At 34.9% G+C, this 27,907-nt stretch overlaps 1 protein-coding gene across 2 annotated transcripts in view; it reads right to left on the bottom strand.

Moving 5' to 3' along the window:
* The window catches only part of LOC106870549 (ataxin-10), a 63,888-nt gene that overhangs the window by 11,593 nt on the left and 24,388 nt on the right, over positions 1-27,907 (bottom strand). The window contains exons 6-9 of one of the 2 annotated variants that reach the window (XM_014916673.3): positions 26,799-26,984; positions 20,872-20,949; positions 19,662-19,845; positions 15,343-15,514 (exon numbers count right to left, since the gene is read on the bottom strand). In XM_014916673.3, the coding sequence (XP_014772159.1) occupies positions 15,343-15,514; positions 19,662-19,845; positions 20,872-20,949; positions 26,799-26,984 (620 nt within the window). The remainder of the gene's footprint in view (positions 1-15,342; positions 15,515-19,661; positions 19,846-20,871; positions 20,950-26,798; positions 26,985-27,907) is intronic. The other variant, XM_014916674.3, reaches the window with a different exon arrangement.

The raw sequence follows: 27,907 nt of genomic DNA, 5'->3' as shown, positions 1-27,907 counted from the left end.
TATTTCATGATGCTCCAGTTAACTCAGTTGTAGAAATGAGTTGCGATGTCACTGGTACCAGGCTGTATCGGCCTTTGCCTTTTCCTTGGACAACATCAGTGGTGTGGAGAGGGGAGACTGATATGCATGGGTGACAGCTGGTTTTTCACAAACAGCCTTGCCCAGACTTGTGCCTCAGAGGGGAACTTTCTAGATGCAATCCCATGGTCATTCGTGACCAAAGGGGGTCTTGGCTTTACATATATAATAAAAATATATTACATATAAAATGCAGAAACACCCAACAGACTGTGATAGTCAATGAAATAGAAATAAAATTTTAAAATTTATTTTTCCCAAGTAGCCATGTACCAAATGAGCCACAATTCAGTACTGATGCACAATTCAGCCCAGTGGCTGGGGACTCCTTGATCTAGAAAATACTAACAGACACGTTTCATCTTGGCATCAGTTTAAAATAGGTATTAACAAACACTCAATTTCTTCATGCTTACAATCATAGGAACCATAAATTTTTTCTTTCTTCAGAATATCAAATTAACTAAAGAAAGTATGATAGACAGACCAGATGAAAAAAAAAATTAGTGGATATTATGCTATTTCACAGTAAAACTAAATTACAAAAAAAAAAAAAATCAATTAAAATATGACCAGGTTTCCAAATGGGGTGGGTATTTTCTTTTCTTTCTTCCTTTTGGGTATTTTTAATTTAATTCACATATGAAGCTGGCAAACCAAAAGTAAAAACTCTTGAAAGCTCCATCTCTTTTTTTTTTTGTTTATTTATTTCCTTACAATTTTATTTTTCTTGTTTCTTTTCTTCTTTTTAGACTATGAGAAAAAAAATCTATTTCTCATTTCATTCAAGAAATTGAAGTAAAATGCCTGAGCTGATGAGAATTAATGGCAAACCTTTTGATATCAGTTAGGCTAAGGCTATCACAGTGTAGAATAGCAGAAAACTATTAAATGTCATCTCTGTTTGAACTGGCCCTGTATTCAAATTGTCTTTTTATTCTATGGGGTGTGGTGGCTGACTCAAAGAAAGAAGACAGAAAATAGAAATTCCATTTAAACTGGAATTACACCCCCCTAGAAAGTTATTTGGTGAAGGAATTCCATAAAATAAAATAAAATAAAAATATCTATAATTTGACCAATAAGAAACAAAAGATCTGGTCTGACTAGACAGCTAACATCTTCATTGATGTTAAATAAATATTTCATTAAAGATCTGAAGGAGCACTTCTTCAATAGACAGTGTCAATTGCCGATTGAGAAATCTAATTACCAAAGTTTGCAAGAGACAAAGTAATACAGTGGAAGCCAGAGAATCATATAGTAGTTTTTCATAAGAGACATTGATATCCAAATCTTATTAGACACACAGCTACTGTATTTCCCTCCACAAAAAGGAAAAAAATGCAAAGGATACATCAGTTTCTATCTACAAGCTTGTCAGAAGGTTCAAGAAAACAATGACGACATTATAAAACCCCTTGCCAACAGCACTACAATCACCACCATTACTACTACTACCACCACCACCTAAAAATGTCAGCCTTCCTTCATCTAATTGTTTCCTTCTACTCTAAGCTAGTTTTATTGAATTAGACATCACTGACATTGTCCTAAATTGCCAATTAGGCAGTAATCATGAAAATAAGACAGTTTCTGCAGACTGCAGAAAATACCATCTGGGCATATGTCTGGCTGTAATAAATATCTGCTGCATATGTTGTCTATCTGCAGCACCAATAAATAAACTAATTACTAAATAATAAATAACAACAATAGCAAATGCTGCAATACAAATATTGCGCCAAAGTTGTTGGACATGGCAATACAGAAAATATATGGGAAATGTTTATGTAACTGAAATTTTTTTTTCTTTCATTTTTCTTCTTTTTTTTTTATTTTTGTATTTTTAAATCAAAAACATTTTTCCTTGCAGCACTACACCCAACATAATGACCATAAGTATTGATTTATATGATGGCTATTGATTGATTACTTGCAACAAAAATCTTACATTAAACTCAGTCTCAAAACTGTTTTGTTGACTGTTGTTTTTTTCTTCTTTTATTAAAGGATTCTAGAATTAAAGGAAAATCGTTATTGGATTTAAATACAATAAAACAACTGGATATAACTGAAGTTACACATCAAACATGAAGTTATAACTAAAGCTATACATCAAACAACAGGTCATTATTGAAGCTATAGATCAACTAAGATCTACTCAAACTTGAGTCTCAACGTATCAAACAACTAGGTACAAATCCACCACACACACACACACACACACACACACACACACACACACACACACATATATATATATATATACATACATATATAAATAAATATATATATATATGTGCAGGCACAAGCATGGCTGTGTGGTTAATAAATTCGTTTTGCAGCCATATGGTTTCAGGTTCACTCTCACAATGCAGCACCTTGGGCAAGTGTCTTCTACTCTAGCCCTCGGCCAGCCAATACCTTATGAATGAATTTGCTTATAGAAACTGCGCAAAAGCTTTTTGTGTGTGTGTGTGTGTGTGTGTGTGTGTGTGTGTGTGTGTGTCTCTCTCTCTCTCAACCACAATCAGTGTTGGTTTATTTACATCCTTGTAACTTAGCAGTTCAGCAACATAACCCAATAGAATAAGTACCACACTTAATGAAGAAAAAAGTACAGGATTCAATTTATTCAACTAAACCCTTCAAGGTGGTGTCCCAGTATGGCCACACCCCAATGACAGAAACAAGTAGAAGATAAGACATATAGAAGACAATATTAAAAAGATACAGCATCAATTACATTACTGTGAAGGCACATGGCTCAGTGGTTAGAGCATTGGGCTCACAATCATGAGGTAGTGGATTTAATTCCTGGACCAGACTGTGCATTGTGTTCTTGAGTAAGAAACTTTATTTCATGTTGCTCCAGTTCCCTCAACTGTAAAAGTGAGTTGCGACTGGTGCCAAGCTGTATCAGCCTTTGGATAACATTGGTAGCATGGAGAGGAGAGGCTGGTATGCAAGAGCAATTGCTGGTCTTCCATAAACAACCTTACCCAGACTTGTGCCTTGAAAGGAAACTTTCTAGGTGCATCCCATGGTCATTCATGACTGAAGTCAGGGGAGGTCTTTACCTTTTAATTACATTACTGAAATAGCCAACCTGATAAAAACTAGACTCGACCACAAACACAATACATCACTATGCATGACAAAAAAATCTCAGCACCCAAAAAATAAAGAAGTAGCAATGAAAATAAACCATAGAAAAACAGAAAAAAGGTGACAAATATCTACATCCAAAATACATAATAAAACATTATAGAAAATAATTAGCAGCATGCACACCACAATAACAATTTTAAATGAGTGGTTGGCATTAGGAAGGGCATCCAGTTGTAGAAACCAAGCCAAAACAGACATAGAACCTGGAAAAGCCTTCTGACTCATCTGTTCCTATCAAACTGTCCAACCCATACTAGCAAGATAAAAGATGTTAAATGTTGATGATGGTGGTGGTGGTGATGAGATGATGATGATAATGACATATAATAGGTATAGGCATGGCTGTATGGTTAAAAAGCTTGCTTCTCAACCATGTGAACCTGGGTAAGTCGCACTATATGGTACCTTGGGCATGTCTCATACTATAGTCTCATACTGACCAAAGCCCTGTGAGTGAGTTTAGTAGACAAAAACCTAATATATACATGTATATATTTCATAAATATGGAGAATGGGGTCGTTCACTTGCCCTGATATCATATGATGCTTGTAAAGAGAGCAGCACTGTCATAAAAGCAATGTCATTATTTTTAGTTTTCTGTAAAAAATACATGTTGGCAACAGGAAGAGCATCTGGCCATTGAAAACTGCTTCAACATACTCCATCTAACCCATGCAAGGATGGAAAAGTGAACATCAAATAATGATTATGATGATAATGATGATGATGGTGAAGCCCATTTTCCAAAAACAAGTAAATACCGAAATCAAAACATTTTTCAAAAAATTCAGTCGCCAAAAACCACACAAAGAAGAACACAAAACAAAATATGTATTGTCCACTTATAACATGACATTAACCAACTTCCTTCCATCAGAAAACCGATAAAGCAACTGAGTCAAAAACCTCAGCTTACATCTAAGGCTCAAAGAATTCACTGCACTCAACAACAATTCATACCAAGCCAAAAGGTTACTGAACTAACAAAATAACAACCAAATCTCCCACAAAACACATCCTTACTAGGCTTTAATAAAAGAGGATATATTGAATAATGCACTCTGAGACACACTATAATGTGGAAAAATTGGAACTGAGCTTTCAGTCAAAAGTCTGCTTCATCGGGGTTGACCTTTGGGCTAAACAACCACATGTACCAACACAACCAAATCTCAGAATCTGGAAACTGGCTGAAGTTGCAGTACAGTTGCATTACCATCATATACACACACCTACAAAATTGTGAGATACATCTTGGACTGATGTGTGTGTGTTGATTTATATTGGGATTTCTTCTTTTTCATTTTTACTTGTTTCAGTCATTTGACAGCAGCCATACTAGAGCACCACCATAAAGGATTTTAATTGAAGAACACGACCCCAGGACATTCTTTCTCAGCCTAGTACTTAGTCTATTTGGTCTCTTTTGCTGAACCGCTAAGTTACAGGGACATAAATACATCAGCATCAGTTGTCAAGTAATAGAAGGGGAACAAACACACAAATATATATATATATATATATATATATATAAGTCAGTGAATAGTGGGGTTGTGTTAACCGCACATGGAGAAATAATAGGAAAATGAAGAATAAGGCAGAAAATGTTTTAATAAAGATTTTTAACTGGCTTTCATTGCGAAGCAAATTTTCAAGAAGGAGAATGAAAATGTTTTTTACAAAGAAGTACAAAATGAAGAAAATAATATATAAAAAAATAAAAATACCAATACATTATATTGTCTTTGAGCTTTTGAAGTTCAATGGTAGTTCATGTATATAATGGTTGGAAAAATAAGGATGCATAAGAATTCAGAGTTGTGTTAGGTTTTAAAAAAGGGTTAAAAGTTTGTGTTAGGCAGGAAGTGTGGTGTCAAAACAGGAAGTGTGTGTAAGGGGAGACAAATGTTTTTAGTTGGAGTTATGAACTCTTTGTCTCCCCTTACACACACTTCCTGTTTTGACACCACACTTCCTGCTTAACACAAACTTTTAACCCTTTTTTAAAACCTAACACAACTGAATTCTTATGCATCCTTATTTTTCCAACCATTATATACATGAACTACCATTGAACTTCAAAAGCTCAAAGACAATATAATGTATTGGTATTATTATTTTTTTATATATTATTTTCTTCATTTTGTACTTCTTTGTAAAAAAACATTTTCATTCTCCTTGAAAATTTGCTTCGCAATGAAAGCCAGTTAGAAATCTTTATTAAAATATGCTTCCAGTTTAGCATTCTGCCTTATTCTTCATTTTCCTATATATATATATATATATATATATATATATATATTCAAAAAATTCAGCTACCAAAAACCACACAAAGAAGAACACAAAACAGCACACATATATGAAACTTAGTTCTTTTCCCTAAACTATATATATATATATATATATATATATATATATATATATATATATATATATACAATGGGCTTCTTTCTGTTTCTGTCAACCAAATCCACTCACAAAGATTTGGTTGGCCCGAGACTATAGTAGAAAACACTTGCCCAAGATGCTACACAATGGGACTGAACCCGGAACCATGTGATTGGGAAGCAAGCACGTGTGTATTGATTTGTAATGGTGTATGTGTAGATTTGCACTGGTATGTACATATATGTGTGCTGATTTGTACTGGTGTGTGTGTTAATTCATATTGGTAGTCCATATGTGTGTTTGTGTGTACATTTTGAGCTGGTAGAATCGCTGGCATGTCAGGAAAAAAATGTCCTGCAGTAATTGTTACAGCTCTTTATGTTCCAAATTCAAATCTGACCAAGATTATTTGTCATTTTTCATTCTTTTGAGGTCAAAATAAGTACCTGTCAAGGTCAATCAAATCAACTTCTTCAAAATTACTGGCCTTATACCTAAATCAGAAACCATTGTCGTTGTTGTTGTTCTTATTATTAAGGTGGCAAGCTGGTAGAATCGTTAGCATGTCAGGTGAAATGTTTTTAGGGGCATTGTGTCAGTCATCATGTTCTGAGTTCAAATTTTGCAGAGGTCAACTTTGCCTTTCATCCTTTCAGGGTTGAAAAATTAAGCACCAGTGAAACACTGCAGTTGATGTAATCAACTAGTCCCCTGCTCCAAAATTTCAAGCCCTGTGTCTATAGTAGAAAGGATTATTATTATTATTAAGGTGGCAAGCGGGCAGAATTATTAGAATGCCAGGTGAAATGCTTTCAGTGGCATTTCATCAGTCTTCGTGTTCTGAGTTCACATTCCGCCGAGGTTGACTTTGCCTTTCATCCTTTCAGGGTTGAAAAATTAAGTACCTGTGAAACATTAGGGTCAATGTAATTGACTAGTCCTCTCCCACTTAGTTTCAGGCCTTGTGCTTTTAGTAGAAAGGATTATTATTATTATTATTATTATTATTATTAAGGTGGCAAGCTGGCAGAATCGTTAGCACACTAGCCAAAATGCTTAGCGGCATTTTATCCATCTTTACATTCTGAGTCCAAATGCAGCTGGGGTCAACTTTGCCTTTCATCCCTTCAGGATCAATGAAAAAAGTACCAGTCAAGTACTGGGGTCAATTTAATCGACTAGTCCTCTCCCCACAAGTTTGAGACCTTGTGCCTCCAGTAGAAAAGATTATTATCATTATTACAACTACTACAAGTGACAAGCTAGCAGAATCATTAGTGTGTCAGACAAAATGCCTAACAGTATTTCTTCTAGCTCATTATGTTCTGTATTATGTAACCAACCAAGTTGCATTTGAGGTTGCATTAAGAACAACCAAGTTTGGTAACAAATTCAGTAAAGAATTTAGTGTACAGGGTTTTATCTTTAATTCTTTTCCTTTTTACCATAAGGCAGTAATGTAAGATTACAGAGCATGAGGTATTCATATTGTCATGGCTTGGTTCATACTATAGTACCAATCAAAAAGCTGCAGAGGAAGTTCCCAAGCTAAAAAAATGACCAAGTGTCCAAAAATCTAATAGTGAACAGTAATCAACATAGCAAAGAGCTAAATGTTGATTAGTATTACAGAACCTAAAACCTCAGAAAATTTATATATATATATATATATATATATATATATATATATATATATCTCATCGTCATCATCATCATCATCGTCATCGTATAACATCCGCTTTCCATGCTAGCATGGGTTGGACGATTTGACTGAGGACTGGTGAAACCGGATGGCAACACCAGGCTCCAATCTAAATTTGGCAGAGTTTCTAAAGCTGGATGCCCTTCCTAGTATAGTATAGAATAGTAGAGTGGCACATGCATATAAAATGCATGAGATCCTTATCAGTAGAAGAAAGAGAATAAAAAAACTGTTAGTTATGTAATGTTAATCTGCAAGACAAAGAACACATGATTTGAGAAAGTGACTGGGCATTAAAAGCATCAGCTGATGTATACAGGAGAGCAGGAGGGTGGGGGTAGTATTAAAATGTAATGCACTAAAGAATGAGTGCTTAGTGATAAACTACCCTCCTAACAATGGAAAATGTCTGCAGCACAGGAAGATGTGAGAAGAGAGACAGTCAGGTAATTTTCAGGACACTAAGCTAGGGGAGAGGACACAGGATCAGGGCCTGTAGCAATTTGCTGTATTACAGACCTATCCAACCCAATCTGGTAGCACAAATGTTCAAATAGAAATAAGAGATACAGTGATTTTGTTCTGAGGGGTGAGAATTGAATTTAACAAAGTTATAGAACAGTGATTCAATGCTATAATAAAAACATCTGAGTCAGTTTTGACAGATATCATCATATAGAGTTCACAGGTATAAAAGACAAAAAAATCTGTCTCCTTCATGGACTTTCCTTATATTCCACACCAAACTCCTACCTTTATTCAATATACTACAAACATTTTCAAAGCATTTTTCTTTTTTTTTTTCTCTCATTTTCTATCAAATATTTGAGATTTTCACAACTCACTACACATTCTGTTTAAACCTGGTTATTTTGGTTGTTCTTTCACTTGTTGGATTGCCCCACCTTCTCACCACCACCACCACATTTCACTCCATTTACCCTTTATCGTTAATTTATCTATGTGCACTTTGAAAGTTTGTAGATGAGAATGTTGTAATAGATGGCCCCTTGAAGTGTTCTATAATTATAAGATTTATGACTTTCTTGTGAACAGACTTGGTAAGTATGTTATCCCCCACCACCAGTACTCCATACACACACAGGTCATTTCTTCCTTCAATCCCTACTCAGCCAAACATACAAACACACACACACACACATCAAGGGGAACAAATATCTGGTCTGCCCACCAACTAATTCTCTATCCTTTTCTCCATCTCTTATCTCCTTTTCATGTACTTTCTTGCTTTATCTCCACCCATATCCTCCAGCTCTTTCTTATTTTCTATTTACCCTCCACATACATACACATTTCTTCTTTAGTCTCTCCCCGTTTGCTATATCTCCATCTCTTCTTTCTCTCTCCCCCTCATCTCCTCACTCTTTCTTATTTTCTCTCTCTCTCTCAACTATTATCTTTCAAGCCTTTCACTCTCTTCTTCCCAAACATCCTCCTACTCAACCTTCCTCAGTACTTTCTCAGCCCCCACCTCCTCCCACAGCCTCCTCTCTTCTCATCCATTTACTCTCCCACTCCACCCTACCCCTGCTCCTACACATACTCCTGTTTAGTGAATTATATACCCTTCCACAAACTAAACAACACACAACAATAATAGTAAATATATAAAGTGTCAGGGAGTAGGGAAGGACTTGGTTCCCTCCAGCCACCCTCCCATCTTATCTGAACGCAAAAACCAACAAGCAATTGCCCAATAACCATTCACAACCTCCACAAACCTAACACTGCCCTCTCTTAGGGAATTCTACAACTGAAAGCAATACCCTTATAGTTATGTGTCTGTCAAACATACAAAGAAAGTTGCTCCAGTGGACAATAGACTGGGGGGGGGGGGGGCAGACAGACAGAAAGAGAGAGAGAGAGTATAAGAAGTGTGAGATACAGAACCAAGCTCCAATGGCAACTACTCAAACATCCAGCCACCCATCAGATCAGTTATCTTTTTTTTTATATATATTCTTTGTTTGTTTTTCAGCCAACTAGCTCTGTTTCAACTGATGATGATTATAAGGGGTGGTACTCAAAGCCAACAGACACATACACAACCACTGCACCAATGTTGTAAATTCACAACTTGCTCTAACGTCCTATAGAACAGGTTTAACAAATGATTAAGAACTTTCACTCACCTGCAGACCAAGTGGAGTTATGTATATTTTTCCTCCCTTTCTTTTTTTACTTCATATTTTAAAGATATATTTCATTTTTTTTTCTTTTTAAACTTTTGGTTATAATTTACCCTCCCATTAACATTCTCTCTCCACGTGTCTCTGTCTACATATGGACCCTTTGCATGTAGCATGCATATGAGTGTGTGTGTGTAAAATTATGTTTGTGTGCATGTGCATAGAGACACACACACACACCTCATGTAAATATGCATATTTTGTCACCTAAAAATATGTACGCCCATGTAAGTTGTAAAAATATATGTGTGCTAGTTACTCTATAATTTGAGAGGGAAAGCAATTACTTCTGCAATAACCATTGCTATTACCTTCATTCAAGCAGTACATTGAAGAATTTACTACCAACACACACACACATACACAATAGAAAAAAAAAAGAAAGAGAAAAGAAATGCAAGTAGCATACTTAAGGACCAATTGGTACCTTAGGATTAGGCTATCTAGTAACTGAAGAGAATCTACAAACCATTAGACTCAACTGAATGTTCACAAATATTCATACAGTATTTATACAGGAACAAATATATTTTCTTCCAAAGAAAGTGAGTAACAGTTGTGGTTTTCTCATGGCAATGCCTACCCCAACTCTGACTCCAGTATGGTTACAGCTGAATGGTCACTGGTACAACCATGTAGTTAAGAGGTTTGCTTCAAAAATGTGTGGTTCTAGGTTTCCATCCCACTCCTTGGCACATTGTGCAAGTAACTATCTTCTACTGCAGCCTTGAAAATGAAATTAAGTAGATAGAAACTGTGCAGAAACTTGTTGGATGAACTCTTCTCAGATTTAACTCATTGTCTGGTTTACCATCACCAACTGACCCTTAGGCACCTTTTATAGGGTTCACTGCTATAAGCACTCAAGCCAGTTTCTGGTGTGGAAATAATGTCTCAATGTGCTGATTCTACGGGTTTGGGGAATTGGCTTCCAGCAACCCCATTTACATCTCAAAGATATCTGCAAGAGAGACTTGAAGTCTCCTTCCATGAACATTAGAAGATTAGGATATTGCTGGTGATTGCGCCCACTAGAGACAGAAACTAGACAAGAGTTTAAAATGACAAAAGGAGAGGCTAAGGTTTATTGATGAAAAAAACAGTAAGAGGACAAAACTGGCAAAAACTGTCTTCAAATATAGTCACTGTAACCAGGACTGCCACTCGCAAGTGGATTTCAACAGTCACAGAAGACACTGCCAACAAGACTAAACCAAGACTTTCCAGGTACAAAAGACCAAAAGATGATTCCATGCATGACATATTAATTCTGACTACAGCAATCCATGAGTCATACTTCCCTCTTCTCCTTTCAAACTTGGAGATTCTGTAAAATGCTCAAAAGTGCTGTTCCAACAAATTGGATTTAGTCATTTAAAAACAATAAACACTATTTTCAAGAGTAGCATAATAAAACAAAGTAAACACCTCTAATATATAGACACAGCATAGCTGGGTGATTAAGAAGTCTAATTTCCAACCAAGTGGTCTCAGGTTCAATCTAACTGCAAGTCACTTTGGATTAATCAATGGCTTTTGAGTGGAACAGGTAGACAGAAACTCTCTGAAAGTCTCTCTCTCAATCGTGCACGCACGTGTGTATGTGTGTGTGCATGCACACAAAGCTGTCATTCCTGCTTCTTTCCATGAGATAGTGCTTACATTACAGTGTGCACATTACATCCTATAGCACTGTGCTTTTGAAGTTAAAGAAGGGAAAATTCCTTACTTAAACAGATAAGGGTTTGGTGACAGCAATATTGCTTCAAATATATATATATATCATCTAACTTATAACAGCATAAAGAAAATACAGACACAAAACAAATGAACAAACAGAGGTACATGACCTCAAATTGAGGAGGGGGCCTCTTTCCCCATCCCCTTTTTCCTCCAAAATTTAGTTAGGGAAATAAGTATCAGTCAAGTATTGAAATCAATCTAAAAAAAAATCAAATTGATCTCAACAGGATGAGAACTCACAATGTAACAGGCCATTATTATACTGCAAGGGTTTTTAATCCACTACTCTATAAATTCTGTTATTTCCAAAGAAAAGCTTCAATCTATTATGTAAGAAAACACTACAGACAGTCTTCACTTAACATCTTGTTTAACATTATTTCATTATAACACTGATTGATGAGAAAGAAAATAATTTAAAATACTATAAAGCAAAGTGAAAGCCTCTCAGAATGAATGTACAATTTGTTTTATTTTCTTTTTTTTTTGTGTTTTTTTTCTTTTTTTTTTTTTCCTTTTATAGCCTTTTATCTTTTTCCATCAGTAAAATGAAATAAGGTCTATTATGGCATTTCAGTAGGCTTGTTGGTGCCCATCTCCTCTCAAAGCATTCAGACCCTCATTAAATTTAGCCTGCAAGCAGAAGCAGTTACTGGGGTGTAGCTGAGAATGGTCTCAGAGCCAAAAGTGAGAGACAGGTGGGAACTAGTGTATCCATCCATCCATAACAATGTTGCTGCTGGAAAACTAAGGTATTATCTCTCCCCAAACACCTCCTTTTACAATGTCCAAAGTCATTCTTCAAGGCACAGTTGAGAGGTTGAAAGCAGAGAAAATCCTGGTATGACATCAAGTACTGGACAGGTCATAACACAGTGAACCTGATACACGTGACAGAACAGAGACTGGTGATGACAGTTGACTATGAAAGCATCTAGAGTGGCACTCCAATGACTGGCTGTATCAGTTAAGGGATCATGATGATGATGAAATTATCATCATCATCATCATCATTTAGCATCTGCTTTCAATGCTGACATGGGTTAGACGGTTTGACTGAAACTGGTAAGCTGTAGGGCTACACCAGATTCCAATCTGATTGGCATGATTTCTACAGCTGGATGCTCTTCCTAATGCCAACCACTCCAAGAGTGTAATGGCTGCTTTTTACATGCCACTGGCATGAGTGCCAGTTATGTGACACCAGCATCGGCCACAACTATGATTTCACTTAGCTTGACGGGTCTTCTCAAGCACAGCATATTACCAAAAGGTCTTGGTCACTTATCATTGCTTCCATGAGGCTAAATGTTCAAAGGGTACCAGTTACGCGACACTGGCATCGGCTACAGCTACAATTTCACTTGGCTTCACAGGATCTTCTGAAGCATGGCATATTGCCAAATAAAGGATGAAAATGGTGAATAAAGACACTAATCATTCAACTTCTTTCATTTTATGATTACAACTTCAAATATAATTTTTATGAGGTGGTGAAATGCAATTTTTGGATGTGGAGTCTCACAGAGGCAATGACAAGTCAGCAGGACTTCTGGCAAATTGTTGCGCTTGAGATGAAATCGTGGTCATGGCCCAGGGCTGGTGATGTGTGAATGGCACCAGTGCCAGTGACACGTACAAGGCACCCAGTACACAAGAATTTGCTCAGCTCAAGGTGCCACACAATGGGACTGGACTCAAAACCATGTGGTTACAAAGAAAACTTCTTAACTAACAAATTCTCATTAATGCAGCAAAATTGTAAAATGTCTGATTTTTTAAATTTTGTTTTCTACTAAAAAGTTTCCTTAAACATGATATTAAATGAAAATTACAATAAATTGGGATAAACAAACAACCATATGTAGAGAAGGACAAGTGCACAAATTAAAACAAAGTGAGTGAGCAGTGAACTACTATGAAGCTTGACAAATTCAAAGGTAATCAGTTTTTGTTAGTATTTTGGTTTTGAACTAAATGATGATAGTTGGTACTTCTTACAATTTTCAATTTGTAAATATTTAGTCCTTGATTTATCCTTGCTGAAACTGGGATGCATCCTGTTACTTGTATGAATCAGGAGTGCCAGCTCAGACTGTTTGGTCATGTTGCTTGATTTTTCTAGTTAGACCCTGCTTATCATGTTCTCTTCACTGAGGATCCAGCTGGGTTGAAGGCTTGTGATGGTCAAGCACATGCCATATGGTCACAACAGATGAGGAGGTATCTCATGGAGATGGGGACTGACTGGGACTCTGCTCAACAGATCACCCAGGAAGACCCAGGAATATACCAACAAATGGTGAATTTAGCAAAGCATTGCAATGGCACCTGCCTCTACATATGACAAGACCTGACAAGTTTATATTAAAATTCCTGTGTGTATGTGTTTCACTATTACAATTGTTTGCAGATCTATGGTAGATGTTACAAATGCATATTAATGCTCAACCACAATGGACCATTGGGGAATACTTTATTGTATCATGTTACAGACAATAAAGTGTTCCTTGAGGATCTGTTATGGTCGAGCATCTCTGTGCATTTGGAACATCTACCGTAGGGCTCCAAACACACACACACACACACACAGGAATTTTAATATATCTTTATTTTCCCTAAATACACACACACACGTATGTTATTTAATGTCTGTTTTTCATATTAGCACAGGTTGGACAAAATATCATTGGCAACAATGAAATAATATTTTGTCTAACCCATGCCAGCATGGAAAACGGACATTATATGATTTTATTTATTCATTTATATATGATAACAGTAAAATCTACAGTGTTTAAAACTTCCATCTGGTATTTAATTATTTATTTGTGCTCTACAGTAGCAACATTATCATCATCATCGTTTTAGCATTCACTTTCCATGCTCACATGGGTTGGACAGAGTCTGTTGAGGTGTAAATTTTCTATGACCAGATGCACTTCTTGTCATCAACCTTCACCTGTTTCTAAGTAGGGTAATATTTGCTTATGGCTGAATGTTTTCATGGAAGATTGGAAATGAAGGACACCACTTATATGATGGTGACACTCATTTACAATACAATGTCCATACAAGGAGACACTAAGACATACATGCACACACACACAATAGCAGGCTTCTTTCAATTTCAAACAACTAAATTTATTTACAAGGCTTTGGTCAGTCCAGGGCTATAGTAGAAGACACTTGCCCATGATGCCATGCAATGGGACTGAACCTGAAACCATGTAGTTGGGAAGCAAACTTCTTAGCCACACCTGCTAAAAGTCAAATCAACCACACACGTTCGTGATCTCTTCTTATTTACCCAACATTTTCCAATCAATACAGTTTTTAAGAAAACAGTACCCACCATGAAAACTTACCAACTTGCCACAAAATATGGTCAAAGAATTCAAGATCTTCAACATTTACTCTAGAAACACACAGTAAGTAACCCAACTGGTTGTCCCTTATTCCTTGACTTCTACTTTGAATTTTGTAAATGGTTATCAATCTAAAAATAAGCTTTGTTATGGTGCTAAGTTTGTATCAAACCTTCAGCATTTAAACCAGCTATATTCAACCCAAATATTCTCCCAATTTTATATTTAAATTTGCCAGATCTGGCTTCTCATATCCACCCAACAATGTAATTCTAAAAATAAACAATTGCATCATTGAAATCTCAAAATGACGAGATAATGCAGGATTAATTCAAAACAATGTGACTAAATATTACATTTGACAGAGTAATTTGAATGCTAAAGGGTTAAACTCCAAAGTTTAGAGCTGCAATGATAGACAAAGCAGTAAAACATCTTAGAAGACAGTTTCTTACCATACTGATCAGATTTCATATCCTGTTTTTCTTCCCTCGAGTGTGATTAAAATGCACACCAGAAATATTTCAGGATTGAATTAATCAACTAAACTGTTAGTTAAAAATAAATCTATGTAACAAAGTTTAATTGTCCACCATTTAAACATCTGTATTTAAAAACCAAATAGGCTCCACAAATGTCCAAAACAACATATATAAAGAAACAAAATAAATGACTTACTAATGGCACATGAAAGTAGTCCAGTATCATCCTGCGTTAAAGCACGGTAACCAATATGTTGACATGTAGCCCAGCAAAGAACTTCCAGTTCTTTTAGGAGTACAAAAGGTTGCTGAAAGGAACAATTGTGACAGGCATAGACTTCGTGGCAGAAAACAAATGACACCTCTTCCTAAAGGGAAAAACAGAAAGGAACCGGAGAGTAAATCTACAATTTCTATAAAATGATCCTTCACAAAGCCAGAAAGCTGAAGAATATCTTCAAGCTGCCAAGTAGCTAAGTGTTGCCAGATTGCAATTTGCTGCCAAACAGTGAAAAAAGAAAAACAGCTGCATTGCTATAAGAAAGCTGCACTGTTATGAAGAATAGTAACCATGCTTTGAGCTGTTTGTATTGCTTGTTTTGGTTTTTTTTCTTTTTCAGTATACTTTAGACTTTTAGGGAAAGAGGGGAGATGGGTTGTTATATTGTTTATAGCTGTATCGAAAATTCTTCTGAAACCATCTTTATTTTATTTTAAATGATAGGAAATATTTGGAGTCAATAAACAAAAAAGTTTAGGGAACTTTATCAAAAAATGTAATTGGGTTTAAACGAGAACATAAGCAAGCAAGCAAGCTAAAATAAGATGGGAAAATGCTCAATTTGTCTTTTGAATATATAAAAACATGTAAGGCAATATGTAGAAATAATAATTAAAGATAAAAGCATTAAAAGAAACAAAAGACAAGTTTAATTGGTATATAATGTATTCTAAAACACTGTATTCATTGCTATCCTCATTTTAAAGTTATCTCACTTAAGTATTATATTATAATACTATTGGAGATGTTGTATTGATAAAGTTATAAACTTATACTTTATATCTTAGGAAATCTTAACAGTCAGCAATGACATTCTAAGAAAAGAAATTATATATATTAACTTGAATATAAAAAAATATAAGCTTTTCTAAGAGATACTGTTTTGTGCTAAGTCATTTCTGACCTTAGAATTGGTACTGAATTTTGATGAATGAAATACCAACGGGATGGAATCTTAGACTAATAAGGCACTAAACCGAGTACAAAATATCTAAAATATAAAGTACTGGTTGCCAAGAATATGAACTAGTTGCCAAGAATACATTATACATGTGAATCAATCCATCAGATTTACTTAAGCCTTTAGTTAAAAATGACTTATAAGTAACGTTACAATGGACAGTTAAAGGGAATACTCAGTTGCTGATGAAAGTCCAACAGAAGATTAAGATGGATGATTTCTCCCTTTTCTATCCACAATGATATTTGTTGTATACTAGCAGAGATACCTGGCGTTGCTTGTGTCACATGGAATTGAAGAATTAGACTTTTCTTTTATATTTTCTCTAATGTACTGGAATACCTATGATTCGAATTTCATCAAAATTGGAGATTAAGAATTTTAATGAGGGTTCTTTCCTTCTTTACACACCCTAACAAAAATTCTAATCATGACATTTTACAAATACATCTATATACATACATATGTACACATATATATACACATATATACATGCATACATATATTTATATGTATATATACACATATACACATATATACACATATACACATATATACACATATATACATATATACACATATATACATATATACACATATATACATATATACACATATATACATATATACACATATATACATATATACACATATATACATATATACACATATATACATAATGTATGTATGTATATATATGTGAGATATATGTAAAATAAGTTTCACTTTAATAGTTTTGGTATTAATAGTGAAGGTATTAAACTGAAAGTATCTCACATTACAATAAAGAGATGTTATCATTTCACTTTTGACACGTAATACTGAAATAGTGTAAAAGTTAAGAGATTGCTCTGGGCTCGCATTAGGCAAGAAGTTGAAAATTTTTTTGGCCCATGACACTGCATGGACCCTAAGTAAGGTATGTGTAAAATTTGAATGAAATCAGTTGTGTAGTTCTTGAGTTTTAGGGATTGACAGACAGACAGACAGACACACACACACACACACATTCTCATCTTTATATATATAAAGACAAGACATTTACATATGTCTATTATATGCTGTGTTGGCTAAAATTTATAGATATATTCTGTAATAAAATACAGCAATAAACTATTTAGTATAGTTCTTTACCACCAGATTATATAAACTTCTATTTAAGCCTCCTCTTCATCTGCATAAATTAAACCCATATTTAAATATAGAAACACTGTTAAATGCTTTCTGTCAGCAAATTATTAGAGAGAAACATATACCATATTTTAAATTATTTTTACAAGAGGGTCTGTATGCTGGTACCCTCCTTGAGAAAGATTTTCAATAAAGGTTATTAAATAAAAACTTAATATATGATAAAAATTGGATATTATTTTTTCCTGTTTTCCTAATATGAAAAAATGTAAACAAACTTCATGTGTGGTCCACAAGATTTATAGTACCTTTATATTAATATTCCCTTTTCTCCTGTCCATATATTAATCAACTTTAGCATAAATTACAATAGTAAATGCTCCCAAGTTAAACAATAAATTTATTATTATTACATTACTAAATAAAATTTCTCATGAATATTAAGTGTTAAAGTAAAAATATACTCTTAGATTTAGCATTCCACTCATATTTCAAGGCTGTAATATCCTTAAATAATTTACAGCCAATCAACATATTAAAATCAGATGCTCCATATTGGAATAGGTGTTAAAATCTTATCTCATTCTACTCTTATTTACCTGAACATATTTCAGCAATTCTATATACTTAAATAAAACATTTCCAGTTAAACTCCTTAGCACAAGGGATTTTAACAACCTTTATCCAACACATCATCATAACAGCTAAATTTGCATCTAAAATATTAGGTTTCTTTTACAGAGTAAAATGATATTTTGAAAATCAACATCTTTTTAAGTTAAACTCTATGATAACACAAAATCTGACATTCATAACAACAACTGCTGTTTTGAATAGAATATATAATTATCTAAATCTCATAATTTTTCTAAATGATAGAACAAATAATTCTGCTTTAAACTAGAGTAAACAAAATTATATTTCTCTATTGTTAAAGTAAAACTGGTGAGGTTAAACTTCTTTCTTCATACTACTTTCTTGAAATGTTTCTAGAGATTTCTCTATTTACAATAATCTAATTTTTTCAATAATAACCCCCAATAAGAATATGCCAACCATGTCTCATTCAAAAGCAACAAAACACACTCTTAGTCACGAGCAGTATTTAACTACAGTTCAAGCATCCTAATGATTGGCCCTTCCCTTCAGGTATATTACTTCAGCATCCAATAATTATTGATACTATAAAACTCATGCAAAGCCCACAATGAAGTATTACTCTCACGTTTGAAACAGTGGTGTTGCTGCTGCACCACATCCAAAAATGACACACCTGAGTGACTGGCATAAAATCACTCAGTCATGCTCCACTCTCTGGCTTAAAAGTGCACTATATTTTCTCTCTGCCATTTCTACCATTCTATAGTGGCCTCATACACTTCCCCTCAGGAATTCCTGCCCCCTCATCTCTCCTCCTTTCATCATCTTTGTTATAACCAATATCCCAGGACCTTCATATCATATTTAGTCCATCCTTCGCAGAACATTGACCTTCTAGAATTTTATATGCTGACTTGCAAATGTTCAAGAGAAACAGTAAAGGCATCAATTACACTGATTCTGAAAGGCCTACAAAAATCATGAACACAGTCTCTTCCTCCCAATCCAACATGTAAAAAGAAATAAAATAAAATAAACAAAAAGTATCTGAATGTTTTCAATATTAGCCTTACTCTATAACTATAGAATTATTTCTATTTTGTAACATCAGACATTTTATTTCTTCAAATTTCTCACTTATTAGTTTGCAAATTCATAAATATTCTTTTTTATCTTTCTATAGTCATATTTGTTTGCAATTTTTACTTTTCGGTATCACATTTAACAACTTTCAATTACACACCAAATAAGCCTAAAACTGTATTTCTAATATGATATAACATCTGTCCTCTGGAAGAAGTCTACAACTAAATTCTAATTTCAACTCTCATTTTAAGAAAAACTTATTGATATAAAATAAGAACGTGTTGTATTATACTTGTAAAATATAGACAATAGTCATAACTATAAAATTATAGATCAGTTTCCTAATGGACATCTGTATATACAATATAAGTAATTTTAACTGACTGAGGTAAGAAATGCATGCCTATTTAGACTTAGCTTTACAGGGAGCAATAAGCATATAGGAATTCATATTTACCATTTCTTTACCATCAACAGTATCAGAATCCCCTAAAGACAGCAGAATATTGGACATTTCTTTAAAATCTTTAGCCAAATACAAAAGATTAGATTCACAGATCTGAGGAGAATAATCCTGAAAATCTTTGTTTTCTTCACATGGTCTTTGTAGTTGGTTTGCCATTACATCCAAAACCAAAAGCCTAAAGATAAAAAACAGGTTAGAGAGAATAAAATATACCTTTTAGCATTTAAAATAGCTATATCCAACCCAAACAATCTACCTGCTTCATATTCAAACTTGTCAGATCTAGTCTCTCACACCTACCTTACAATGTCATTCTAAAAATATACCATCACATCATTGAAATCACAAAGTTACAAGATAATGCATGATTAATTCAAAACAATGTGAATAAATAAGCATTATAATCAACAAGGTAATTTGAGTGCTAAAGGGCTAGATATCTATAAAAAAGCACATTTTAAAAAGAAACAAAATTATATTATTATTTAATATTATGGCCGGGTTCCAACCTGGGCTGAAAGTATATTAAACGTAAACAAAGAGCAGAAATTTAAAAGTCTATCCTACTTCAGCCTATCTTACTTATATGGGGTATGTTCAAAAGTGACAAGAAAATATTACAGACAACTAAAAATAACAAATTAACTGTTAGTGAAAAGGAAAAGAAGCTGTAGCAGCTCAGTTTAAGGGATGTTTATGAACTACAAAACATATATTAATGTGTGAGAATTCCCACTGTTATGATTTTGAGCACTATCGAATGGAATGAGACAGAGAGGAAATGGATAATGGAAGAGAAAACGGGATGAACAAGAGTACCTTACAGACTAATTTGATAAAGAGAGAAGAATACAACTGTTGCAATGTTTAGTGCACACACACACACAACAGGCCTCTTTCAGTTTCCATCAACCAAATCCACTCACAAGACTTTGGCTGACCCAGGGGTATAGTAGAAGACATTTGCCCTGAACCTGGAACCATGTGGTTGGAAAGCAAACTTCTTAACCACACAGCTATGCCTGCAACACAAAGTATTTTGGCCAACATTTTAAAGATCCTGAAGTTAAACATACAAACATGTGGACATGCATGTATGCTTACACACAAAAATACATGCCAACCAGGCATGCACATGCACATGCACACACACACACACACACACCATAATAGTGTATTAAATTTCAGAATATTCACTTACTTCTGTTCATTATCCATTTGTGGATACATCACAGAGATGAAATCCTCAACAAGTAAAAAATCTTCCAGAACAAAAATCCTTTAAATTAAAAGAAAAAAGAAGATAAGTACATCAAAATGTATCAATATATCAACATACCCTTCATTACTTATTGATACAGAGAAGCAAGAATTCTTTATTTTTTTAAAGTTATAGAGATAGAATAATAAAATTTATTCAGGATACTATTAAGCTCATCTTATCCTATGTTTGATTTTATTTTTAATCCATTATTTCAATTGACACCTCTATTTTCTGGTGACCTATTTCGACTGGGATTGAAATCACAAGCACTGTACTGAATTCTTTCATTTTTTCACTGATTCCAGTCATTGGTCTATAATCATACTTCAACACCACCTTCAGGATTTTTCAATTATAATCTCTGGTACTCATTTTATCAGCCTCATAGAGCTGAAAGCAAAGTTCATCTAGATGGGATGTTTGATTCTGTCTTGATTACATTCTTTTACAAGGTATTTTTCATTTGATGCATTGATTATGCCATTCCACACTGATATAGCTCTCAAAATATCGTCACCATCATTTAACATCTCTACTTTTCCATGCTTGCATGGGTCAGATGGAATTGGTTGAGGTAAACTTTCTAAAGCCAGACACCTTTCCTATCAGTGAAAGCAAGGTAATATTCCCCTACAATGAGACATGTTGTCATAGATGATTAGGAATCAAAGGACTCCATTTGTTTGATGGTGATATTCATTTACAACTATCATGACAGTAACATGTACACACACATGTGTTTGTGTATGTGTGTATGTATGTATGTATATAATATATATATGTATAATATATATATATATATATATATATAGATAGATATAAAATATATCATCATCATCATCATCATCATTTAACGTCCGTTTTCCATACTGGCATGCGTTGGACGGTTTGACTGAGGCTCCAATCTGATCTGGCAATGTTTCTACCGCTGGATGCCCTTCCTAACGCCAATCACTCTGAGAGTGTAGTGGATGCTTTTTTATGTGCTATCCACACAGGAGCCAGCCAGGTAGGCCTGGCATCGATCACATTTAGATAGGGCTTTTTACATGCCACCGGCACGGAAGCCAGTGAGGGGGTACTGGCATCGGGAAAGAAATTCTAAAAGGTAAAGATAAATCATCATATAATTGTGCAACACTTAAAACTGGATATGTGGGTCTGTAATCATTCCAGGAAAATGAAGGAATAGTGTAGCAACCTACACATGAAAGGCATACTGAGTGAATGAGACAATGAAGGAGGAACAACTCTGCTGCCAATGCTAAGAAAAGAGTACAGTTAAGTCTTTTATATACATGAGCCACAAATATATGATCTCAAAGGTCATATGATCGCAAAGTTTCATTTTGTGATATATCATGATGAAATTCCAGGAGTATTAGTTGCTACTTATAATCTGTTACCCAAGCTTTCATAGAGTCTACAGACCCACAGTCACTAAATCAAGGCACCTCACAGTGGAACTGAATGGTTGGGAAGCAAGCTTCTCAACCACACAGCCATGCCTGAGCATATATAAAAAATACTATACAGGATGATCATGGTTAAAACACTTTTGATCATTAGTCTGTTCAATCAGGGCTGTCCAAAGGTTAAACATCAACAACAACCAACCAGATGACATATTAGACTTCTAAAAGAAAGAAAAAAAGACAAAAAAAAAAACATGGTAGAAATGTAATGTTCTGTTCTGTTGACACTCTGGCAGCATATCACTGAAAATAATATTTGGCCAATTAATAGTGTTATATGACATGACCACTGTCATTAAAACCAAGCCAGTGAGAGGTTCTAACTGCTTTCGGTGTATGAAGATGTTGTAAGACTCTCTACCTTCAGGGCTATGTCATTTTATAAAACAATATTCTGTTATAGTTAGTGTTTTCAATGGTAAATTACATTAATTTATTTGTCAGGAAATAATTTTTAAAATCTTAAATGAAATTCATAACCCCCAAATATAACATTTGATCACTTGTTTTCTTTATTCAAAATTTGGACAGAACTTATGGGATGACCTGATAGAAGACACTTGAGTGAGGTGCCATACAGTGGGACTGAACCTGGAACAATGTGTTGAGAAGCAAACTTCTTAACTCACACCCACATCTGCACCTATAATATATATTTGTACACACATACACAGAGACACACAACAAGCTTCTTTCAGTTTCAATCAACCAAATCCACTCACAGAAGTTTGGTCAATGCACAGATATAGAAGACACTTGCCCAAAGTGCCACACAGTGGCACCTTGGGCAAGTGGTTGGGAAGCAATTTTTTAACAACAGAGTCATACTTGCACCTTAGACGACTATATCAAAAAGAAATCTACATTAAGATGACCAATAGAACCTCAACACTTTGAGTTTAGTGAACACTAGTGCATCAATATTGGTGCAAAAATCAAGCATTACATCTTTTCTGACTAACAAATAAAACAAAGTACTCTCCAACTATGATTTATTTTAACTTTCTGTGATTTATTTTGACTTCAATGGAAATCTTAGTTCAATCATAAGGCAATTTCTTTTGATACTATATGTATGTTCCGACATTCCTAACATTCCTCTGATCTGAGATTTTCATTGTTTAGCAGTTCAAGCCTCAGAGATCATTTTGTATTATCTTCGGAAGAACTCCTACAACTGATTGGAATGTTATTCTATGTTGCTACACCATTAAAATTGCACAGATACACACACCAGATATACACATATATACAACGGGCTTCTTTCAGTTTCCGTCTACCAAATCCACTCACAAGGCTTTGGTCGGCCCGAGACTATAGTAGAAGACACTTGCCCAAGGTGCCACGCAGTAGGATTGAACCCAGAACCATGTGGTTGGTAAGCAAGCTACTTACCACACAGCCACTCCTGCACCTAAATATATATATATATATATATATATATATATATATATATATATATATATATAATCATTTTAATGCCCACTTTACCATGCTTCTGTAAATCATTGAAACAGATCTTTTTTGCCAGATGCTCTTCCTGTCACAAACCCTCACCTGCTCCCAAGCAAGGTGATATTTCCTCATAGCCAGACATTTTCCTGCAAATTATTGCAAATAAATGGCTTTCATTTACATCAATCACTCAATGTGAAGACAAAGGGACACATGACACACACACACACATGTACATGCATAATGGACTTCTTTCCATTTCCACCTACCCATGGAATTTTGATTGTTTCCAAGGCTATCCAAGGTGCCACACTTTGGGACAGAACTCAAAACTAACTGGTTAGGAAGGAAATTTCTTCACTGCCCTGCCACACTTATGCCTGTGCTGTACAACACAAATAAAACTACCATTTGGACATGCAGGTTCATGAGGCTAGACTTCACCCAGATTTTCAAAGCATAAATTGAGAGTACAAGATTCACCTTTGAACAAGACACCAGTCTGTAACAAAGTTAAACCCTAAGATGTCACAGGTACTCATTTTCAGCTAAGTTCTGGAGAAACATGAAAAGAAGTGCCTTGCTCAAGGACACAACATGGCACCTAGTCTGAGAAATGAACCTACAACCATACAATTGCAAGCCCAATGCTCTCATCATAAGGCTGCACATCCTCACACATTTGGATATAAAAGTTACTCCCATTCTTTCCTGTTTTAACTTTTACACAACTTTTTCAACAGTTAACAATTAGACAACAAATTCATTGGACACACTGGCACCACCGAAAAACTTTTTTTATTAAGTTACACAGTGTTTAAGAGCAAACTTTATTTGCTGAATCACCTAGGAAACTCTAGTCAGTAAAGCACGCATGCACGCACACACACAAATTAGGCATTTCAATAATTTTAACAAAAACTAAAAAGAACAAGAAATAACGGTGAAGTTGAGCAGAAGTTTTTAAGCCAAAGAAATACTTGAAGCCTCAGTGCAAAACCTAATAATCCTCACGTAGACTTTACTACTAATAGGCAAGATTTAGAACAATAACTGCATCACAGGAGGTCCCCTTGTTTGGAATTACTAAACAAGACCTCCTGTGATGAAACTATAACAGTCAATAAAACATTATCGTAAAAGAAATACAATGAAGCATAAAGTTCTACAAAGATATGCCAAAATAGTTAAACAATGAAGAAAAAGTATTTACATCAAGCCAAACTTTTTTTTAAAGATGGGAAAAAGATAAATGATTATTTCACACCTTATTTTGTGCTCAGATTAACAAAAGTCAAAAGGGTGAAAACAAAACTGTCAGCTTATAATGCTTCAAAAAATATGGCTTTTTTAACTGTGTTACAATCAGGCAAATTCTTATGTATAAAAGGGGTGAACTTCTGAACGCAACAACAGAAACTGTACAATCAGTGAATTGATATTCAAAGATGAAATTATGTAACAAAAGGTATAATACCCAAAGAATTTCATGTCCAGTCCTCACAACCATCACATGAAGTCAAGACAAGAGTACACACAACACACACACATATATATGAAGGGCTTCATTCAGTTTCTGTCTACCAAGTTCACTCAAAAAGCTTTGGTCAACCTGAGGCTATAGTAGAAGACATTTGCCGAAGGTGCTGCAGAGTAGGAGTGAAATCAAGACCACATGGTTGGGAGGCAAGCTTCTTAACTACACATCTACACTAATAATAGACAAAATAATTCTTGAAACCCAAGTCTTTCTAAAAGTTCCTTACACCTTGGCATCCTAAAACCAAGTTAATATATTCTTTTGCATCCAACCAGCCAAAAATAAGTCTTCAATAAATACTGATTTCAAATTTTGGCACAAGGCTAGCAATTTTAAGGGAAAGGGTAAGTTGATTGCATTGACCCCAGTGTTCAAACTGGTACTTATTTTATTGATCCTAAAAGGATGAAAAGCAAAATTGACCTCAGTGGAATTTGAACTCAAAAGATGAAGATGGATGAAATACCATCAAGCATTTTGCCCAGCATGCTAATGATTCTGCCAGCTCACTGCCCTTACTTTCAGTCTTCAATAAATATTACTAATATCAAACAGATTATAATATAAGATCAATAAATATACTTGTTTCAATTGAGTTAACACTCTTCTAGCAACTCCAGGATAGGTAGAGCTCTGTAAGGCAAGTCATCCAGGAGAAGGTCACACTAATGTAAAACTTACAGCTTGCTGCTCACTGCAGCTGTCTTATACTGTTGAGTAACAGTGGTCAGACTTCTAAATCTAAAGAGTGGGGTCAGATTCATCATCACCATCATCCTTTAACATTCATTTTCCATGCTGGTATGGGTTGGATGGTTTGATCAGCGCTTACAAGTCAGAGAATTGCACTAGGTTCCAGTCTGATTTGGCTTAGTTTCTATGGCTGGATGACCTTCCTAACGCCAAGCATTTTACAGTGTGTGGTGGGTGCTTTCAATGTGGCACCAACACAAACATCCTTGTATGGCATCAGCATGAGTGCTTTTGACATGGCACCAGCAGAGGACTCTTGCAGGCCAATCCTCTTCACCGGAGGATGCTGCCTTAACACTTCTGCTGTGGAGGATGGGTCTTCTTGAGATTGTGTGGATTTACTCTAGCCCTTTAGCATTTAAACTGGCCATATCCAGCCCAAATATTTTACCTGTTTTATGTTCAAATTGGCCAGATCCAGCATCTTTCAACTACCCTACAATGTCATTCTAAGAATAAACAATTGCATCTTCAAAAATCTCAAAGATGCAAAATAATGTAGGATTAATTCAAAATAATGTAAATAAATAAGTACTACATTTGACAGAGTAACATGGAGCATCCTTGATCAAAAGTCTATTCAGTCAGGGCTACAATAATATGAAATAACAAAAACCTACAAAAATGCAAAAAATACTTACCCCCATTCTGAATCTTCTTTTTTGAGCATGTCCATAACAGCTAAAATAAGGGATTGCATGAGTGGGTCTTTAACATCAATTGGACGGATATCTGCATTTGGCTGGCTAATTAAGGTAGCCAAGCAATTGTGAACTACCATGCAGGTGTAGTGACCCAAATTCCAATCACAACTTGATAACAAAAGACTAGAAAACAACAACAAAAAGGTAATTAGTGACAACAAATACAAGAAATAATAATAATAATAATAATAATAATAATAATAATAATAATAATAATAATAATAATAATGATAATAATAATAATCCTTTCTACTACAGGCACAAGGCCTGAAATTTGGGGAGGTGGGGTAAGTTGATTACATCGACCCCAGTACTTGACTGGTACTTAATTCATCAACCCCGAAAGTTTGAAAGGCAAAGTCAACCTTGGCAGAATTTGAACTTAGAACATAAAGATGGATGAAATGCAGCAAAACATTTTGCCTGGCATGCCAATGATTCTGCCAGCTCACTGCCTTAATAATAATAATGATTTCAAATTTTGGCACAAAGCCAGCAATTTCAGGGGAGGGGTAAGCCGATTACATCAACCCCAGTACTCAACTGATACTTATTCTATCAACTCCAAAAGGATGAAAGACAGTCAACCCAGCCACATTTGAACTCAAAAAGTAAAGACAGATGAAATGCTGTTAAACATTGTCAACTCACTGCCTTAATAATAATAATGATGATGATTGCATTTATTTGCCACAAGGGCAAAGGATGAGGGGGACAATACAAAACAGACATAAAGTGTGGGGGTTTACATATAATGAAATGATAAAAAAATAAATGAAAGAAAGAAAGAATACACAGGACATATGCATAGCATACAAGAGTTAAAAAAAAAAAAGTGGCAGGGAGAATGATAGGGATGTGGCCCTCCTGATACAGGAAGGCCTCTAGGGATAATTGAGGAACCCCACTGTCCAAGATTTCCCTGAAACCACAGGAGCAGGTGCCCTCTTTAATTCCTTCTCTCCAACTCACAGGTCTACACTTAGAGAAGTACCATCCACTCTTGCCATTTTCCCAACTTTCACCCACCTTTCAAATAAACTCAC

The sequence above is a fragment of the Octopus bimaculoides genome, chromosome 3 (genome assembly GCF_046866305.1).
Source record: "Octopus bimaculoides isolate indiv1 chromosome 3, ASM4686630v1, whole genome shotgun sequence".
Lineage (NCBI taxonomy): Eukaryota > Metazoa > Mollusca > Cephalopoda > Octopoda > Octopodidae > Octopus > Octopus bimaculoides.
Note: the sequence above shows the minus strand (reverse complement) of the source record. Positions and strands in the feature narration are given on the sequence as shown.